Below are 17,066 nucleotides of genomic sequence, written 5' to 3'. Positions count from 1 at the left end.
AAAGGTAAAACTTTGCATGGCGTCATGTAACATGCTGAATAAAAATCAGCCGATTCTTAGAGTCGGATCCACTAAGGCCAGCAGGCAACTAAGAGGCACTTTCCACAGAATGACCTTGGTGGTTTTGGCGTGTTTTTCACAGTAGACGGAAAGCTGGAGGACGGGCGGCCTTCCTTTTTCCCCAAAGCGTCAGAGCTGGGACACAGCAGCAGCTCTGAAGGAGAGAAGGAGTGCGCTTCACCTGAGTGGGACGTCCCTCTTTCCAAAAACAGCATCCGTAAGTCCAGACCCAATCGGTGGCGTCAGCTCGCGTTCAGACCGGTCTTCGACGAGTCTAACGAGCTGCTTTACTCCCGTCTCCTTTTGCAGCAGCTGACAGTCTTCAGCAGATCTCCCTGCAGACGATAAATGCAGATCCTTTCCTGAAGCGATCGGCCACAGCTGGGACCTGCTCCCCTCCACCCACCTCCCCCAGCTTACTGTCTCGAGGAACCTACAGCAGTGTGGTCAGCAGCAACAGGTGATTCACATGCAGGACAGTCAGTCGTTTAGGACTCTTGTTAACAGTGAGAGGCGCCAAGGCCATAGACAGGACATGTTTTATCTTGATTTGTCAGAATAAAGCATGCTGCAATTCTAACAAGAGTACTGAACACGTGCTGTATATTCACAGTGAGATAAACCAGAAGAAAGCCCCAGGAAATAAACTGCCTGCAGCCCTCCCGCAGCCGGGCAAAAACGGGAACCTCACCTTTGCTGACGCTGTAACTAAAGGTTATGACAAAAGCCCAGGTGAATATGGAGCGCTGAATCAGTCCTTTATGTTAGTGGGAACATTTTTCCCACTGTGCTTTGTTTACGGGATGTTTTCTGCCTCCCTCAGGTGGCTCTGGTGCAGGTAAAACTGACAGCCAAGGCAAGAGTCTGGAGCACATGAGATCCTTTGAAAGCGACAGCTCAGACAGGTAACAGGAAGGAAAGTGTGCACCAGCACAAATATCTCATTTTAGAGGCAGTTTACTGCAAATTGAGCTGAAATTAGTGTTGAAATAAGCACAAGGTGATATTCTGCTCTGCCAAAGGAGTGTTCATTTATTTGGAATGACAGAGCAGATATTATGAGGATGGTATTGGCGCAGGTGAATGGCTCAAAGCTGCGAACAGGTGCCAAGGCTTCGGTTCTGTCCTGAAACTCGTCAGTTCTCTCCACAAATGTTTGGATTGGATTGAAAGGAAGTGGCTGTGTCCTTGTTTGTAGATCAGCACACTGCTGCACAAATTTCCACTCTCTTGCGATCGTGGCCTGACAGTAATGTGCAGTACTCTGGATCGGTGTCCCAGGGCCAGCTCTATTAACTGAGCGTTCCTTTTTATCTTAAAGCTCTGGACTGTGGAGTCCAATCGACACGACCAGCAGTCCAAACTACCAGTCGGCCAACTCTTTCTCCGCTTTTGGCTCCAACAACCACTTCAACCTGACGGGAGGTAAGCAGACGGACGCAGAGCCTCGTGTTCAGATTGTTCACAGCCTTCCAGCTAAAATGTGTGTGGTGTCTGTTGTTTTTAGTGTTCAGTGGAATGAGTCTCCAAAAGCCATCTGAGCCTCAGCAGAGCTGGCCAGAGTTCACTACCACCGTCCCCTCCTCCATCTGGGACATACCGAGCCCCACTGATCCCCTGCACTCCTGGACCAGCACCCCCAGCTCTACGCCCACCTCAGCCACAGTGAGATCTTTTCTGTGATATGATGCAGTTCGCAGATACTCCGACTTCCTGTTCATGATTTTATTAAATTTTTTTCCCCTTAGTCACTCCTGGGAAACGGCCGCAACCCGTGGTCTACAACCACACCCTTCGGCAGCTCCATTTGGTCAACGAGTGCAGAGCCAGCCTTAAACCCTTTCCCTCCAACCACCACCTCGACACCTCTGACGGATCTCGTCAGCAGCTCCGCTCCGTCGCCACCGCCAGCCGTGGTGGCTTCCACCGAGATGAGTCGGACCTACAACCCCTGGAGCATGTGGGGCCCCACCGTTAGCAGGCGCAGCTCTGAGCCGTGGCCCAGCTCCTCCAACAACACCAACTAAGGCCACGCCGTAGCACTTAAGTTCTCTGTACTCATAAAGCAAATTCTCATGTAATCAGATTCCCGACAAGAAGCAGCCTGGAGCGATCGCCAGCCTGGCGCTGCGTATAGGTCTCTGCAGCTTTTTATTCCCGAGGGGTGGGGGTGGGGAGGGATGCTTACTTTTATTTGAATTTCTTTTAACAGGTTTCCCTAAAGTTAAGAGGCTGATAGCACGGCGAAGGCTGCGTTTGTCCTTTAAAAGTGACACTTGGAGCAAAATCTCTTAAGTTCAGTATTAATGTTGGAATAGATGTCTATTTGAAGCCATAAGTCCCGCTTTCACCATCACTTGGATTCCTACTGGTGGCTTTGAGGTCTGTCATTGCACCAGGCTTTTATTTGGCTGCAGGGATCTTGAATAAATCCAGAGTTGTTCTTCATGAAACAGCCCCCAAAAAAGCTTCAAGAAAATTCATGTCCCCACTACTTTTTTTCTTCTTCTTCAAAGCCTTCTGTGGGAATAAATTGGTCAGGTGATCAAAAAAATATTTAAGTTTGAGGTTTGTATTGTACATCACCTCGATTTGTCAGCAAAATTAAATAAAGGATTTCAGCAGAAACGCTCATGTTTCAGGTTTTTTATTCCATTGAAACATTTCAAGCTTTAGGCTTTTACAACAGCTTTGCATGATTCAAAATGATCCTTCTTTATATGACACTGGGCCTCATTGCAGCCCCTCAGTGCATTCTGTGTCTAAAGCCAGCCTTTATGACCCAAGATGTAGAAAAACCTCAGAATGATTGAAGAGCCGTCTGAAGCTTCGGGTACGTACACTGACCTCATTACAAAGAGCATCCACGACTGGACATGGAACAGCAGAGAGGTTTAGGTTGTTGTGCGCTTCACCTGAAAGCCTGAGCCCTAAAAGTTTACCCAAAACTACTGTTTGAAGAAAACCGATCAAATATCCACGGTAACAATGCTGGTTCTGTTCCTCATACATAAATATGTGTTTATGACACGATATCCCATTATCCTAAAAAACAAAGTAAAAAGTCGATTGACAAAGTTATGATAGGAAACATTTTTAGTTAAGAATATTATATATATTACTGGCACACAGTAACATACAGCCAATGAAACCCTCCAAAGGGTATTTTTAAAGTTAACGTAGCACGTGTTTAGTGGAGCATCCTCATCTTATGTCTCAGATTGTAATTTTTAATGTAAGAGATTTTACGTTAGTGCTGTTACGTTGCATGTTACTGATGCTAAAAGTTTATTATTGGAAACAGAATAAAAATTTACTCAGTATGATTTGGTGTGTTTGTGAGATGAGTACAAACAACTTTCATGTGACAAAGTTTCAAGCTTTGTTACCCTCAATGTTCGATCCGTTTTCTGATTATTAATCGTAGAAAAACGTTACCAAGTGCATTCTTTGTAAAATTTCACTCATCTTTTCGCCGTGAATCCTCCTGAGTCCAAATCATTTTCTGATATAGCTTTTATTTTTTAGATTGTGACACTTGGAGTGGGTCTAAAATTGATTTGGTTGCAGTTTAAATGTCCTTAGCTCTGATGTACTCTTGAGGGATTTTAATTTTAAACAATCACGATCGCCTATAACGGTAAAAGGTTGCATTGCTTTATTAAATAAAACATTCCAAAAAATCCAGCTTATTGTGATTGGTCAGGTGGGAAAATTTAGTAACCATCTTCCCTGACATCATTTGTGGCTATAAAATGATGTCAGTCAAAGGGCACTTAGTGATGCAGCAGTTAAATGAAGGAAGTCCAGACTTTACTTCTTGCAGGGCTGTCTGAGGGACTCCTTCAGAAGCTCGCTGAACTTGGCTGTGTCACATTTAGTCAACACAAACACGCTGTGGCTCTTCTTCAGCTGATTTGTGCGATCCAGCGCCAACATGCCTCGAGCAATGGAGCCCTGGAGCTCCACGCGGACGGGACACTCGATGCTCTCCGTCACCACGCTGCGGTCGATGCAGGCCGCCATCGCGTAGGAATCATAGGAGACAAAGCCCGGCCCAAAGTACACGTCTCTCTTAGTCATCATGGCCTCTCTGGAATAAGCCCAGCATTTAGACGTTATCATCCTCATGAAGCGTGCAGCTGGAGCGTCCTGATTGACGAGCTCCTCAAGGAACTCCTGCACAAATCAGGAATTTCAGTTTAAAGTGACCCACATGGCAGGGCCATGCACTTCTCTAAGCGTGGAGATCTTACCCACGTCAGTGCGTTTCTGCACGCATATTCCCACGATGCCAGGTAGGTAGGACAGAGGAACTCCTCAAGAACAATATAGGCTGACTCTGGATCCATGGCGAAGTTAAACTCTGCACACAGAGTCACATTTCCTTTTCCTATAAAGGCAGAAGCACCATTATTCACTCCTGAACGCCTCACGCTCGAACACCAGTTACCACGAGGCCGTTTTACCTTCCATGTTGCCGCCCATGATGTACACCTCCCTGAGCTTTTGGGGAAAATGGGGGTCAAGTCTGACCGCCAGCGCCAGATTAGTGAGCGGGCCGAGAGCCACCAAGGAGACCTGTGGAGGACATGTTTTCTTCCATTAGTGTTTTCTCAAGGGGAATTGTTGAGATCTGTGCCTAACTGAGCAAAGAATCATGCTCTTTGGGAAACGCATCACAATTTAGGATCAAATTGTGACTAAACGAAGGAGTTTTTGAACCTGGTTCTGGTTTTCGGACACCAGTCTTATCATTGCGGTAACTGCATGCTCCTTTTGGATTTTCTCCTCCCAACAAGGATCTTTCTCCTTTATCACATCTCCGAGTCCATCACTTCCAAAGTGGTCAGTGGGTGAGTTTCCCGCTCCAACCAGAGGGCCAGCAGAACCTCGAAACACTGGAATCTACAGGAGGAAATTCAGATTAGTGCAGCTTTCCTTACAGATTAACACCTGAGTTCTGCCGACACAACACTGCGGTGTAAACCCTGCTGGCCAGGCTCAGCAAGACTTGTCACAAAATACCAAAGATTACAATATATTAAACTCCGCCAAGGATGTTACTTTAATGCTGCCATTTGTGTTTATGTGAGCAGAAATTCACTAGTCCAGGAACCTTTCTCCTAATCTGGTTAAACTAACATTTTATGAACATGCATGACAGGAAGTCTGTTACTGACTCTCAAAGGCAGACAAATCCCATCTGTTTAAACAACCAATGGATGATTTACAAAGGTATAAAAAAAAAAATCCTTAAAGGGACCTCAGAGAGGGCAGTTTAGAAACAGATCATTGTTTCTAAACATAACATCTGTGTGTGTGTGATGCAGTTTTTATTTAATAATTGATATTTGAATAGCTGGAGGTCTGTGCTCTTCTAATTTCGACAATACCCTAATTGTTGTGACTAATGAGTCTGTGTGCTACACCAATACTTTGAAAAGTAACAACTTAGACTGTTTCTACAGCACATTTAAACACACGTGAACCGAAGTGCTGCACAGCAGGTGAAACATTCAGTAAAAAATTCATAGAAAATGAATCATTTAAGAACATTACATCTATATTAAAATACACAAATCTGCATTTCCTCAGATTGTGATTGTTCAGACAGCTTCAGTAAACGCACCCCGTTACGCTCACAGACTGAGAGCACCCTCAAAACGTTCTGACACACGTTGTCGACCGTCGTGTTCCCAAACACGCAGGTGACGCCCAGGATGTGGATGTTAGGCGCCGCCAACGCCATCATTATTGCCTGAGCATCGTCTATGCCGCAATCGGTGTCGATGATCATTAGCTTCTTTTCCATGGTCTCCTGTAAGATTACAAACAACACAATACATTAACTGTAAAACAGTAAAATATGATGAGCTCCTAACAGGCGGACATATGCACCACCTGGTTTTTCATTAGAGAGGAGTTTTTCACTGCTCTGCCTATCAAATATCTCCAGGATCCTGATTCTCAGCTCACACAGTAGATTCTGCTCAGTATTCAGAGCTGTCTGAAGGACTTTTGTCATCATTACCTGTATCTGCTGAGAGAAACTCCTCTAGTGGACTTCTGTACCTTTGGAGCCTGCCTCGGTTCTTGTTGCCTCACACCTGGCTGTGGCAGTACAGGTAGGTGGAGACACTCATACAGATTAACTTCTCCTCGGTGACCCTTTGGACTCTGAGGTTACTCTTTCTGGCAAGAGACGGTTTTGTTTTGTTGTTTTTTTGACATTTTAATCTTCAAGTCTTCAATCAAAGACTAAACAGCAGTGTAATATTCCTCACCATGACCTCTGAGGAGTGTTATCCTGTTATCAGGTTTGATTTACCCCTCAGCCCTTTTTCTTTTCTGTGTTTGTTAAAACAAGAAATGCCAGGGAAATGCTCTATTAGCAATGAAAATCCTACAGATAATACTAGAGTCAGTGGTGTCATTTTAGTTCAGAAAGGTACCGAAAGGCGCATTTAAAATCTTTTTACAGGAAAAAAAAAAAGTTTTGACACCAATATCACATCAATCATATTTGTTACTTGTTACGAAGAGCAAAATATCCCACACAAATCTGACTAAACTGGGAGCTGTTTCCACAAAAGAGAGCCCTGAAAACTAAAGGCTTTTCAGAATGTTTTTAAAACAACCTAATAATAATGAACTCAATTACTCAATAAAGTATTTAAGTAAGTAAGTTTGTGAGGTTTGCTCATAGGGGGTCATCTTGATTGTTAGCTCTTTGCCTTACAATAAAAAGCATCTTGATGCAACTGTTGATCTGATTTGGCGTTATGTAAATAAAAAGAAGTATTATTGGTTATTCAAATAATATTATCATCTGAAATGTGTTAAATAAATTCTAGTATTGGAACTGAAAAACATATCTTAACCATGAACAAATATTTAAAACAGAAGTTGACCCAAGGTTCTTTAAAACTCGGTTTCTAAAAAAAATTAAATGAAATAAATTCTTTTAAAAACCAAAAAACGTTTCAAAATACATGACAAGCTGAAAGGGTTGTTTTGTTGTGTTAACTAATTATTATGGAAAGTTACTATCGCTGTGATTTAGTGACCATTGTAACATGTTCAAGCACACTGCTCTGTATAAACTGCTTTTATAACTTTGAAGTATCCGTATCGGTAAGATTGGCCCTGTATTTTACTTGTTATCATATAGCACACCACCAGGGACAGGAGAAGTCATTCTGCTAGTGATTCGGCTAAGCTTAGCAATTAGGTTAGCTTCCTAAACAAACAATGAGTGAATATTATGCGTATAATTTGCAGATGATTCAGCAAAGAGTGTGTTTCTGATAAAGAACGTGAAGGTTACATTGTGAAATGAGCCGTTAAACAAAAGCATGTAAGCATGTAATGCACAGATTAACCTGCTGAAAAACACCACTGTAAGTAGTAACAGGAACCGGAAGTGATCCAATAGCAAGCCACGACCGCCAGAGGACGCGCAAAGATCAAAGTTCAGGTTTGCTTATAGTTTTTAGAGTCAGGTCACCTGTTAGAAGAAAGAAATCACAGTATGTCCACTACAAAAACGGCCAATCTGTATTTATAGAGTGATCGTGCGGTTTAAACTGCAAGTAATGTAATTATATTTTCGCTTTTAAAGGTTTAAGTCGGATCTCCAATGAACAGACTCACCTTAGGTCTGCGTGCGTGAGCTTCAAAGAGCCTCCGCAGGCGCTCGAGCAATTCGTGAGCCGCAGAGGGACACATTTCCGGTCTCTCTCTTATAGCCGTCTCCCCTCTGTCACACTGTCTTGTCTCAATCTCTTCCATTTTTCTTTCCTCAGTCTTTCTTACTGGTATGAGTACAGGGCGTGGCACTGGTAACCTTTAAACGTTTAAAATAATGCCTTGAAATAATGCAGAAAAATATTAACCGTTATGTTATTATTCATGCTGTCATTATTAACATTTTTTGTAGCTATACTGTTAAAAGTGACATACACTTTTAACAGTATAGCTATGATCAGCAGCTATGCACTCTGTGTTTGTGTGCATTGGGGTACAGGGGTCGTCCTCTGGACCACAGGGCGATGTATAAAGATGCTTGGGACAGCGTCTGCCTTCAGTCTCAACTTTCCCTTTTTAGTACAAACTGATCTGCCTCAAAATGTGCCTACAGACTAACTTCATTATATTTATTTCCATATACACAGAAACTAATTTACAGAATATGCAGCTCTACATGTCATTACATGTCTATAGGTTTATAAAAGTTTATGTTACATTAGTAACTGATGATTCTTTGCTAAATATCAGCAGGCAGTTTCCCATTCAAGCCTACTGCATGTCTGCATTTAACTTGCTCTCGGCAAAACCAATGGAGGTATTGAGATTCTCAACTCCTGGGTTTTTGGAAAATGTTTTAAGTATATGCCTTTCTGTGTGGAGTTTGCATGTTCTCTCCGTGTTTGCGTGGGTTCTCTCCGGGTACTCCGGCTTCCTCCCACAGCCCAAAGACATAACTCTAAATTAGCCCTGTGACAAACTGGCGACCTGTCCAGGGTGTACCCTGCCTCTCGCCCTATGACAACTGGGATAGGCTCCAGTCCCCCACCCTGAAAAGGGATAAGCGGAGGAGAATGGATGGGTGGATGGAAAAACAATGTTAACTTGTTACAATGGCGTTAAAGCCATAGTAATAACTGTTAACGCCGTGGGTAACGGTGACCGTTTACTCACCGCATACATATATATTAATGAAACTACATATAAGATAACATTTTTTTAAGTTAATGCATTTAGAGATTAATAATTACCACAAATAATAAATGTATCGACGGACGTGTCTCTGAGTCTACAAATTTAAATTGCCCGGTATGCACTTTCAGGAACTATCTGAATATATCACGTGACGCTGACGAGACTCGTCCATTCAAGCGCTCTACTGTGATTGGTTTAAACTGAGAAATAATTTTACTGAGACGGGAAGAGGAGGCGCCAACTGGACACGTCCAAATATGTAGTAAATTTAATGCAGTGCAATAACATACACATGTGTGCGATGAAAAGTGTTTTTGCTCATTTAAACTTTCTGTTTTTGTTTTTTTAACAATCTTATAAGAATTTAACAACGTTGATATTTCCCTTCCTCCCGGTTGCTCCTCAGAATGGTATAGTCCGATGGACCTGCTCAGGAAGAGGCTGCGGGTCAGAAGGACGACGTTTGTTGCTTATTTTCGGCTATTTTCCACATTTTTCGTGCTAATGTGTGCGGCGATTTGGTAGTTTGCTCTCAGCTTTATCTTTTTCCGCCTCCCCGCCAAGGGTGGTCATTACTGAAGATTTTATGAGTCTATCTGTGATGCTGAAAATGACGGCTGGGCGTGTTTACGTCCGCTAACCAAATTGGATGTTTGTGGGTGATCGCAGCAGCTTTACAGGTGAACCGTTAGTTAATGTTTAGGTGGATATCAAGAGCCATGCTGTCTGTTTCTATGATAGGTGACTCATTGTAGGCTAAAGGCTAAGAGGAACAGTGCTTGTTTGTCTCTCCGTGAGCCTGACAAGTGACATTCAGGATTATGTCTTTGGAATTTGTTATGTTCATAGTTTCAGGTGTTTTCGTTAACGTGGACCAACACTGGGTTTGCCAGGGGGACGATTTAAAGACTGTATATAAATGAAGGAGCTAGCTTGCTTTACAATTGTATAAGACCCTCTGCCTATTAACACTCTACTTTGTCTATAAAATTTCTTTTTTGATATCTGCTTCATGTTTGTCCACCATCCCTTCCAATGAAGATCTGAGCATCTTCAGCTCTACCTCCTGTCTCCAAACCATACATGAAAGCAGGTCTCATTACCATCTTGTAAACCTTCCCTCTCACTCTTGCTGCTCTCCTATCTTCACCTCTCTCGTCCGCGGTCGAGAGAGTTAGTTACCCCAGTTATTTAAACCGATCTATCTTCGTTACCTGTGCTCCATCCGTCTCTCTTTCATCCACAAACATGTATTCAGGCTTGCTTTTACGGATCTCCATTCATCCTCTCTCCAGTATATACTTCCACCTGTGCTGCCACTTCACCAACGCATGGCACAACATATAAGAGCCACCTCCACGTGACAAGACTCAGCAGTCCATCTGCATCTAAAGAACAAAGGTCACTCTTTCGAAAATGCCAGTGTTCACATTTTGGACAGAGAAGATGGATGGTTTGAAAGAGGAGTAAAAGAAGCCATTTATGTCCACTGTGAGCGACCATCTTTGAACAAAGGCGGTGGCTTACGACACCAACTGTCTGCCATCTATAATCCAGTTTTGAGTTCCCTTCCCAGACGCCTTAACGCCCACTCACATCCTGGGCCATATGACCTCAGGAAATCACATGATAGGGTGGGGCTAGGTTTCACAATGAGCTCACCCGAAACCTTGGCTGATTATGACCTACACCCGTTTTCACACCTTGGCTCATGTGATTGGGTAGAGGATCATTAGGGGGTCCTTTTGTCCCTCTTGGGGGGATACTCCCACAGGGTTTAAATCTGGGACTCTCCACCATTTGACCCTAGAACTGATAAAGGTTCTCGGATGAGAGATGAAACGTCTTCAAGCAACTTAAAGAAGTCTTTCGTTAGACTTCCACCTCTGCAGACTCCACTTGATCACTACGGATCAGTGTCATCTGCAAACTCCTGCCTGACCTCATCCATCAGCCTCTCCATCACCACTGAAAAAAATTTAATCTCACCCCCAACTTGAACCCATCTGTCACTCCTAACACACATCTCCCCATTGTCTCGCTGTCCTCATACATGTCCTGCACGACCTTAACATACTTTTCTGCCACTCCTGACTTCCTTATGCAGTTCCTCTTTTGGCGCCTTATAATATCCTTTCTCTGATCCATGCAGAGACCGTCAATCTCCTTCTGACCTTTTCTGTACTCCCCCATCAACACTCCCTAAGCACACATTACATCTGTAGAGCTCTTTCTCAGCATGAAGGCATACTGCTGCTACTTAACCTAGCTTCAACAACTCTTTCCCACAGCTTCATGGTGTGGAGCTCTGCACATCACCCTTGTTCTTGAAAATCAGTACCAGTGCACTTCTTCTCCATTCCTCAGGCATCCCCTCACTCTGTAGGACTTAATTATTTAATTATTAAGCAATCTTGTTGAAAAGTCCACTGGAAATTTTTGATAATGATGGATTTTGCTAGTTATGGTAACTGTTAGACTAAGAAAGTTGGTTCATGTGTTTCAGGAGCTTTTTGGTTCTGCATTCTCTCCAATGTATGATCCAAATACATTTGAAGGCAGGTGATTGGATGCAAATTCCTTTCACAGAAGCAAAAATATTAAAATATTAAACATCACGTGCAACAAAAAGGCAAAAATAAAGTAGAATAGTTTGGTAAAATAAAATACAGTAATGGAAGACAAGCTCAGTGTGGTAAAAATTACAAAGAAGAAGGAGAGGGAGAACAAATACACAGAAAGAGCTTGGTGAATAAAAATCTGTTGTGATATGTAACATATGTAAGATTCCCCTGTGTCTGTGTTTGTGGCAGCAGAGCTGAGCTATCCTGATGTAATACAGATGTTTCTGTGTCAGATAAAACTATTAGCTGACTGATTTCTCCTATCTGAGTGCAGTGTGAGGTCTCTATCTCTGCACTTTCATCTTCTTCTCATATATTTTGAATAACCTCCTTTTTTCCCTGCAGAGGTCACTTCTCCATCATCGCGTTCCGTCTCGTCCGGTTCTGTTGCCAGTCAGCTTAGCGGCCGCTCGATGCCTAACACCTCAGAGGGTCAGGGAACAAACCTGTCTGGGTCTGCGGAGCCATCAGGGCTGCAGCGGACCGCAGACAGGGAGGAGGAGCACAGCCTGATTCGGTCCCTGGCCCGGGATGCCGCGAGGGTGAGGCGGGCTTCTAGTGCTGAGCTCCACCTGCCGTGGACCTGCCCGGTCACACACTCCCGTGAGAAGTTCTACACAGTCTGCTCTGATTATGCCCTCTTAAACCAGGCTGCCTCCGTGTACTGCCCCCCAAACACAGGCAGGGACGCGCTCTCAAAGAAGCAGGATGACGGATCCCCACGTGTAAAGCCCAAACCCTCCACAGAGCTCAGTGCCGCACACACTGGAGGTTCCCGTGGGGGGGCAGGCGAGGACTGTGACATGGAGGACGTGTCCAAGCCTATTTTGGCCTGGGAGATTGACACAGCAGACTTCAACACTGCATATACAAGGAAAATAAGAGCAAGTAAGAAAGGTCTGGAAGTGAATTTAATCAGTTTGGTTTACATGATGTCACACTTTGATGTTTTTTGAAACACTTTTTCAGGCAATGGTAAGAAATGCGGCGCTAAGAAGATGAAGTCATCCGACAGACCCAGCAGGAACCTGCAAGATGTCCCTCCTCACGCCTCACTGGAGGAGATCAAACAGAGGAAAGTGCTCGACCTCAGAAGATGGTAATGTTATATTTAGCCTCCATTTTCATTTCCTCCATGTTCGTGCAGTGACTTTTACAGAAAGGAAAGCAGAGACCATCCCCTCCATCTCCCTGTACACACAAACAAAAAACATCTCTCTTTACTATTTACTCACTATTTAACAAGATAAACTGGATCAGATTAAAACATACCATTCATGCTGTTTATTTTCACTCTACATGGACATCTTCACATTTTTGTATCTACTATCTGTTTAGGAAAAGAACCAATAAAACACTATGAAAACACCTCAGTATACATGAAACTGTTTTATTGGAAAGTTGTGCCTAAAATATCAAAAGTAAAAATAATCACTCTACAGAATAATGTTCTCTCTCTGTGTTAAATCGTGTATTATTTATATTACCTTAAACATATAACTGCTGTGTATGTTTAAGGTTGAGCGCATTGTAAATAGTTATTCTGTTTAATGTTTAATGTCCAACATCACATGTTTGCGATGATCTCTAAAAAAGTTAATGAGCTGATAAATACAGGTCTACAAAAGTATATGAAAATATTAATCACAAAAAAATAATCTGAATTAAAAGCGTTGAGTGTTGTGTGACGTGGTTAATGGTCAATATCTATCGGGGGATTAAAATATGGATGGAAAATGTTGGTGGAGTGTTGGCAAAACAGCTGGTTAAACCTATTACGTTTAGAGATTTTTATAGATGCTATTCTGAAAGTGCTGCTGAGCCTGCACCTGCTCAGCTTGCCTGTTTTATTAGACCAGACATGGTCAGCGCCACTGTCCATTATGTCCATTATGGTTATAGCTTCCCTTGCTAATGTACTAAAGGAGTTATTAACATCCTTTTCAAACTTCATCTTCTCTACATCACACATGTCGGCTGAGGTGATTCGCCGACGGTAAATCACTGAAGCTCTTTTACTTGCTACTCCACCACTAAGCTGTGTTTCCACACAAAGGGTCAATCATAATTGATATCAGAGCAGTGAAAGCAGAGCCGGGGTTGCTTCCCTTGCATTCTTGTTTCCCATCAGACCAGACGAGAGGTTTGTCCAAAATGTGCATATGCAAACCATCAGAAAAAAGCTCCTCCGGTCAGTGTTACTGGGAGACGGACACGACTATATAACAGAGGGAGCTATGGTCTCCATTGTGCATGAAATAAGCGCAGCTTTAGCGACAACTGCTGACTGTGGCCACAAGATGGCAGTCATGTAGAGGATGGATGGAAACATTTGATTGTCTGAGATAAAAGGGGAGAGATTGATTTGACTCTCTGCACTCTCCATTTTCACTGCAGAGCTTTAGAGCCAGCTCAATGTCCTTTTTTGTCCCCTGGGGTCAGGATTTACTAAAGAAGGGCAGTAAAGTTTTGAAACCAAAGAGCGAGGACACGGTCAGCGCATTTGTGTTTATTTGAATGAGTTTTTCTTTCACAGCACAACGGCTGTCTCGTTTTGTTGTCGCTGTGGCTGTGACAGCTGCATCTAGAAGTGTTCATTTATCTGAAATTGTAATTGCACAGGCGGATGACTGAAAGCTGTGAGGGCAGTGCCAAATGTTTGCCTCTGTCCTCCGGGTTTTTTCTGGAGTAAGACTCTGCCATTCTGCTGAATGGTTGCACATTGATTTAAGGCAGTGAATATTTGTTACCTTCCTACTGTAATCCAGCATTTCCTGTTATTTCTGGCAATTTTGATAAACCAATATGAATACTTGAAGAAATTAAACCCCACATAAAAAAGTATTTTCATTGCAACCCCGGTGATTCTCCAGAAGCTCTTGTCTTCTTTCGGAGAGGACCCGTTACCTTAACAGAAGTCTGTCTTTTGTGTTATAATCCATTTTTCTGCAGGTACTGCATCAGTCGGCCACAGTATAAGACGTCTTGTGGGATCTCCTCGCTGGTTTCCTGCTGGAACTTCCTGTACAGCACGCTTGGCGCAGGAAAGTGAGCAGCCTGCATCTTATCTCATAAAAAAAAAATCAGCTTATGAAGTGTGGGCGATGAATAAAAGGTGTAAATGTTTGTTTGCATTGCCAGTCTGCCACCCATCTCTCAGGAGGAAGCTCTGCATATTCTGGGGTTTCAGCCGCCGTTTGAAGAAATCAAGTTTGGTCCCTTCACCGGCAACGCTACACTGATGCGGTACACAAACCTTCCGTCTTTTACTTTAAAAAAAAAAAAATCTAAAGAGTGCGCAGGTCTGCAGTCAGTGCGTTTTCCTCACAGGTGGTTCAGACAAATCAACGACAACTTCCGAGTGCGAGGTTGCTCCTATATTCTGTACAAACCACACGGAAAGCACAAGACAGCAGGAGAAACAGGCGAGTCAGCTGACCCACTCAGCGCTGTTATTCTTACAGATGTGCAGCTTGAGTGATTAAACTCGTTCTTCTTTTCAGCTGAAGGAGCTCTGATGAAACTGACACAAGGCCTGAAGGACGAATCCATGGCCTACATTTACCACTGTCAGAACCACTACTTTTGCCCCGTGGGGTTCGAAGCCACGCCGCTCAAAGCAGCAAAGGCGTACAGGTAACGCCACGTCACAGCAGTTAGAACTGCTCATTTAGATCAGTGCTCGCTAAAAGCTGTGTTTTGAGATTTTTCTGCTAGCCCCTGCACAAAATATAATGAATGAGGTTTCGGTTTACTGCATTGATCCACATTAAAGGCTCATTTTATTTTATGTAGATATTTACTTGATGATGCTCGTTCATTTTTTTTAAACTTTTTTTAACTTTTTAATTTAGCTTATTTCTTTTTGTGTAGAGTTGTTTTGTTTTGTCATATTTCTTTGTTGCATTGTTTGCTGTAAGTTTACGTTTGTTAGAGATTTTATTTAATCTTTTGGCTGCGTGAAAAAGACGTTTTAATGGGACTCTTTGCAGTCCTGAGGACAAAGTCTTGACTTGAATTAGAGGGTAAGTAACAGGAAACTGTTTATTCTTAGAGGTGCTCAGGAAGTGTGAACACCTCTTTAAAAGCAGAGGCTTCGGCACATTCAGGTGTGTGCTAAGTCTTCCCAGGAGTGGACATCCCAGCATATTCACTCCATGCTCAAACCCTGCAGTGCTCAGAGAAACTCCATAACTCTACAGGCCACAATAAGCATGTTAAAGGTTAAATCCATGAAAGCACACTTTAAAAAACTTAATTTACCAAATTTTATGACCCTCTGAGGAGCAGCTGATTTTTTTATTATGTCCTGAGATGTAAAATCTTATGGACTTAAACAAGAGACTTTACATTCTTAATGTCACCATATGAAAATATTAACAAATTAGTTGACTAGTTTTTAGTAACAGATGTTGTCCTGTTTTCTGTGAAGGGGCGCTCTTCCCACTAACGAAATGGAATACTGGATCTTAATCGGGGAACCCAGCAGAAAACATCCGGCTATTCATTGTAAAAAGTATGTTTCTGTTCAGTTTTTACTCCATTTCCACGTCTGCTGCTGTTAAGCAGTTTAACAGGAAGTTCTCTCTGCAGGTGGCTGGATATCGTGACTGACCTCAATACCCAAAATCCAGAATACCTGGACATTCGCCACACAGAGAGGGGGATTCAGCGCCGCAAAACCAAAAAGGTTCCAATTCTCAGACCAGCTGTTTAAATGTTTGTGTGTCTGAGATGGTGAATAACTAAAAGGCTTCTTCATTCGCAGGTAGGTGGAAACCTGCACTGCATCATGGCCTTCCAGAGGGTCAACTGGCAGAAGCTTGGCCCCTGGGCGCTGAATTTGGAAAACCTGCGGCACGACTTTCACCAATCTGCCACGGAAAGGGCCCACGTGAGCGACGACAGCGAAGAGAGGATGTCAGCCAAGCGGATGGCCCAGCTGGGACGCTCACACAGCATGGGAAGCCAGAAAGACACCAGCTGGAAACGCCTGTCCAACAGCACGGAGTACAGACAGCGCAGCTCGCCCGACAGCGACCTCGAAGAAGACATCACAGACTGAAAGGTTCTTAGGGATGAGCAGGATGAGGACTGAGTATCTAAACAGTAGTGAAGTTATGAAGTTAAAGAATAGGTCTGGGGTTTTCTGCAGTTTACTGTTAATAAACGGCATGAAAACACCAAAATGCACTGTTAGTGAAGCGTTAGGACTCTTTAAATGTCCAAAAACAGCTCAGATACGTAGTTTCATTTTTTTTAAAATCATCTCCTAAAACTGCTCGATGCATCCATTTCTTCTGCTTATCCAAAGTCGGGTCACTTCTAGGCTCAGCAGGTTATGCCAGATATCCTTTTTCCCAGTGACCTTTCCCGTTCCCCCTGCGGCATCCCAAGGTGTTCCCAGTCAAAATGAGATATGGGTCTGCTAGGGGGTCTCCTCCCAGTTAAAAACCTATAGAGGGAAGTGACCAGGAAGCAGTTTTTATTGAATTTATTGACAGTAGAAGCTTTACAGAAATCACAAGAGTCTTTTTTGAATATTTAAGACTACCACATGTTCAGCTCATTTTAGTGCTTTGAAGCAGATACTCTCTTTAGGGTGTTTTCACTTCTTGTTTGTCTCCTGTGGCCATATCCTTTTTCTTTGCTCACTTT

At 43.2% G+C, this 17,066-nt stretch overlaps 3 protein-coding genes across 9 annotated transcripts in view; 2 read left to right on the top strand and 1 right to left on the bottom strand.

The window, feature by feature from the left end:
• Window positions 1-2,689, top strand: part of tmem131 (transmembrane protein 131) — a 41,179-nt gene extending 38,490 nt beyond the window's left edge. For both annotated transcript variants that reach the window (XM_080877481.1, XM_080877482.1), the window contains 7 exons: window positions 143-277; window positions 370-520; window positions 674-792; window positions 884-965; window positions 1,382-1,485; window positions 1,568-1,725; window positions 1,809-2,689. In XM_080877481.1, the coding sequence (XP_080733607.1) occupies window positions 143-277; window positions 370-520; window positions 674-792; window positions 884-965; window positions 1,382-1,485; window positions 1,568-1,725; window positions 1,809-2,087 (1,028 nt within the window). In that variant the 3' untranslated portion in view covers window positions 2,088-2,689. The remainder of the gene's footprint in view (window positions 1-142; window positions 278-369; window positions 521-673; window positions 793-883; window positions 966-1,381; window positions 1,486-1,567; window positions 1,726-1,808) is intronic.
• A 69-nt stretch (window positions 2,690-2,758) lies between these two features.
• LOC308393596 (inosine-uridine preferring nucleoside hydrolase) lies at window positions 2,759-8,910 on the bottom strand. 4 transcript variants are annotated; one of them, XM_080877486.1, is made up of 7 exons: window positions 8,841-8,910; window positions 7,717-7,909; window positions 5,693-5,881; window positions 4,786-4,968; window positions 4,530-4,641; window positions 4,317-4,453; window positions 2,759-4,239 (listed from the first exon to the last, which is right to left on the bottom strand). In XM_080877486.1, the coding sequence occupies exons 2-7, from the start codon at window positions 7,852-7,854 to the stop codon at window positions 3,874-3,876; spliced, it is 1,125 nt and encodes a 374-aa protein (XP_080733612.1). In that variant the 5' UTR covers window positions 7,855-7,909; window positions 8,841-8,910; the 3' UTR covers window positions 2,759-3,873. The 4 variants fall into 4 exon arrangements, with proteins under 4 accessions (XP_080733612.1, XP_080733613.1, XP_080733615.1 ...); XM_080877487.1 differs by having other exon boundaries at window positions 7,717-7,931; window positions 8,841-8,902; XM_080877489.1 differs by lacking the exons at window positions 7,717-7,909; window positions 8,841-8,910 and adding an exon at window positions 7,446-7,584.
• Window positions 7,519-16,485, top strand: LOC308393595 (basic immunoglobulin-like variable motif-containing protein). 3 transcript variants are annotated; one of them, XM_080877484.1, is made up of 10 exons: window positions 7,519-7,540; window positions 11,754-12,296; window positions 12,378-12,507; window positions 14,361-14,456; window positions 14,550-14,654; window positions 14,739-14,833; window positions 14,912-15,044; window positions 15,841-15,924; window positions 16,002-16,098; window positions 16,177-16,485. In XM_080877484.1, the coding sequence occupies exons 2-10, from the start codon at window positions 11,822-11,824 to the stop codon at window positions 16,471-16,473; spliced, it is 1,512 nt and encodes a 503-aa protein (XP_080733610.1). In that variant the 5' UTR covers window positions 7,519-7,540; window positions 11,754-11,821; the 3' UTR covers window positions 16,474-16,485. The 3 variants fall into 3 exon arrangements, with proteins under 3 accessions (XP_080733610.1, XP_080733609.1, XP_080733611.1); XM_080877483.1 differs by lacking the exon at window positions 7,519-7,540 and adding an exon at window positions 9,061-9,464; XM_080877485.1 differs by lacking the exon at window positions 7,519-7,540 and having other exon boundaries at window positions 11,813-11,950; window positions 12,090-12,296.
• Window positions 16,486-17,066: the final 581 nt, after the last annotated feature.

This window comes from Rhamphochromis sp. 'chilingali', assembly GCF_963969265.1.
Source record: "Rhamphochromis sp. 'chilingali' genome assembly, chromosome: 3".
Classification (NCBI taxonomy): Eukaryota; Metazoa; Chordata; class Actinopteri; order Cichliformes; family Cichlidae; genus Rhamphochromis; species Rhamphochromis sp. 'chilingali'.
The sequence above is the reverse complement of the archived record's forward strand: the minus strand, read 5'-3'. Positions and strand labels throughout refer to the sequence as shown.

Excerpts from the sequence above, each read along its gene's own strand:
- LOC308393596 (XM_080877486.1), bottom strand. The coding sequence starts at position 7,854 with ATGGAAGAGATTGAGACAAGACAGTGTGACAGAGGGGAGACGGCTATA. Across the intron at positions 4,642-4,785 it reads TGTCCGAAAACCAGAACCAG|GTCTCCTTGGTGGCTCTCGG; the intron begins GTTCAAAAACTC and ends TGTCCTCCACAG. Across the intron at positions 4,454-4,529 it reads CATGGGCGGCAACATGGAAG|GAAAAGGAAATGTGACTCTG; the intron begins GTAAAACGGCCT and ends CTGCCTTTATAG.
- LOC308393595 (XM_080877483.1), top strand. The coding sequence starts at position 9,434 with ATGTTTGTGGGTGATCGCAGCAGCTTTACAG. Across the intron at positions 14,834-14,911 it reads CAAGACAGCAGGAGAAACAG|CTGAAGGAGCTCTGATGAAA; the intron begins GCGAGTCAGCTG and ends TCTTCTTTTCAG. Across the intron at positions 16,099-16,176 it reads AGCGCCGCAAAACCAAAAAG|GTAGGTGGAAACCTGCACTG; the intron begins GTTCCAATTCTC and ends CTTCATTCGCAG.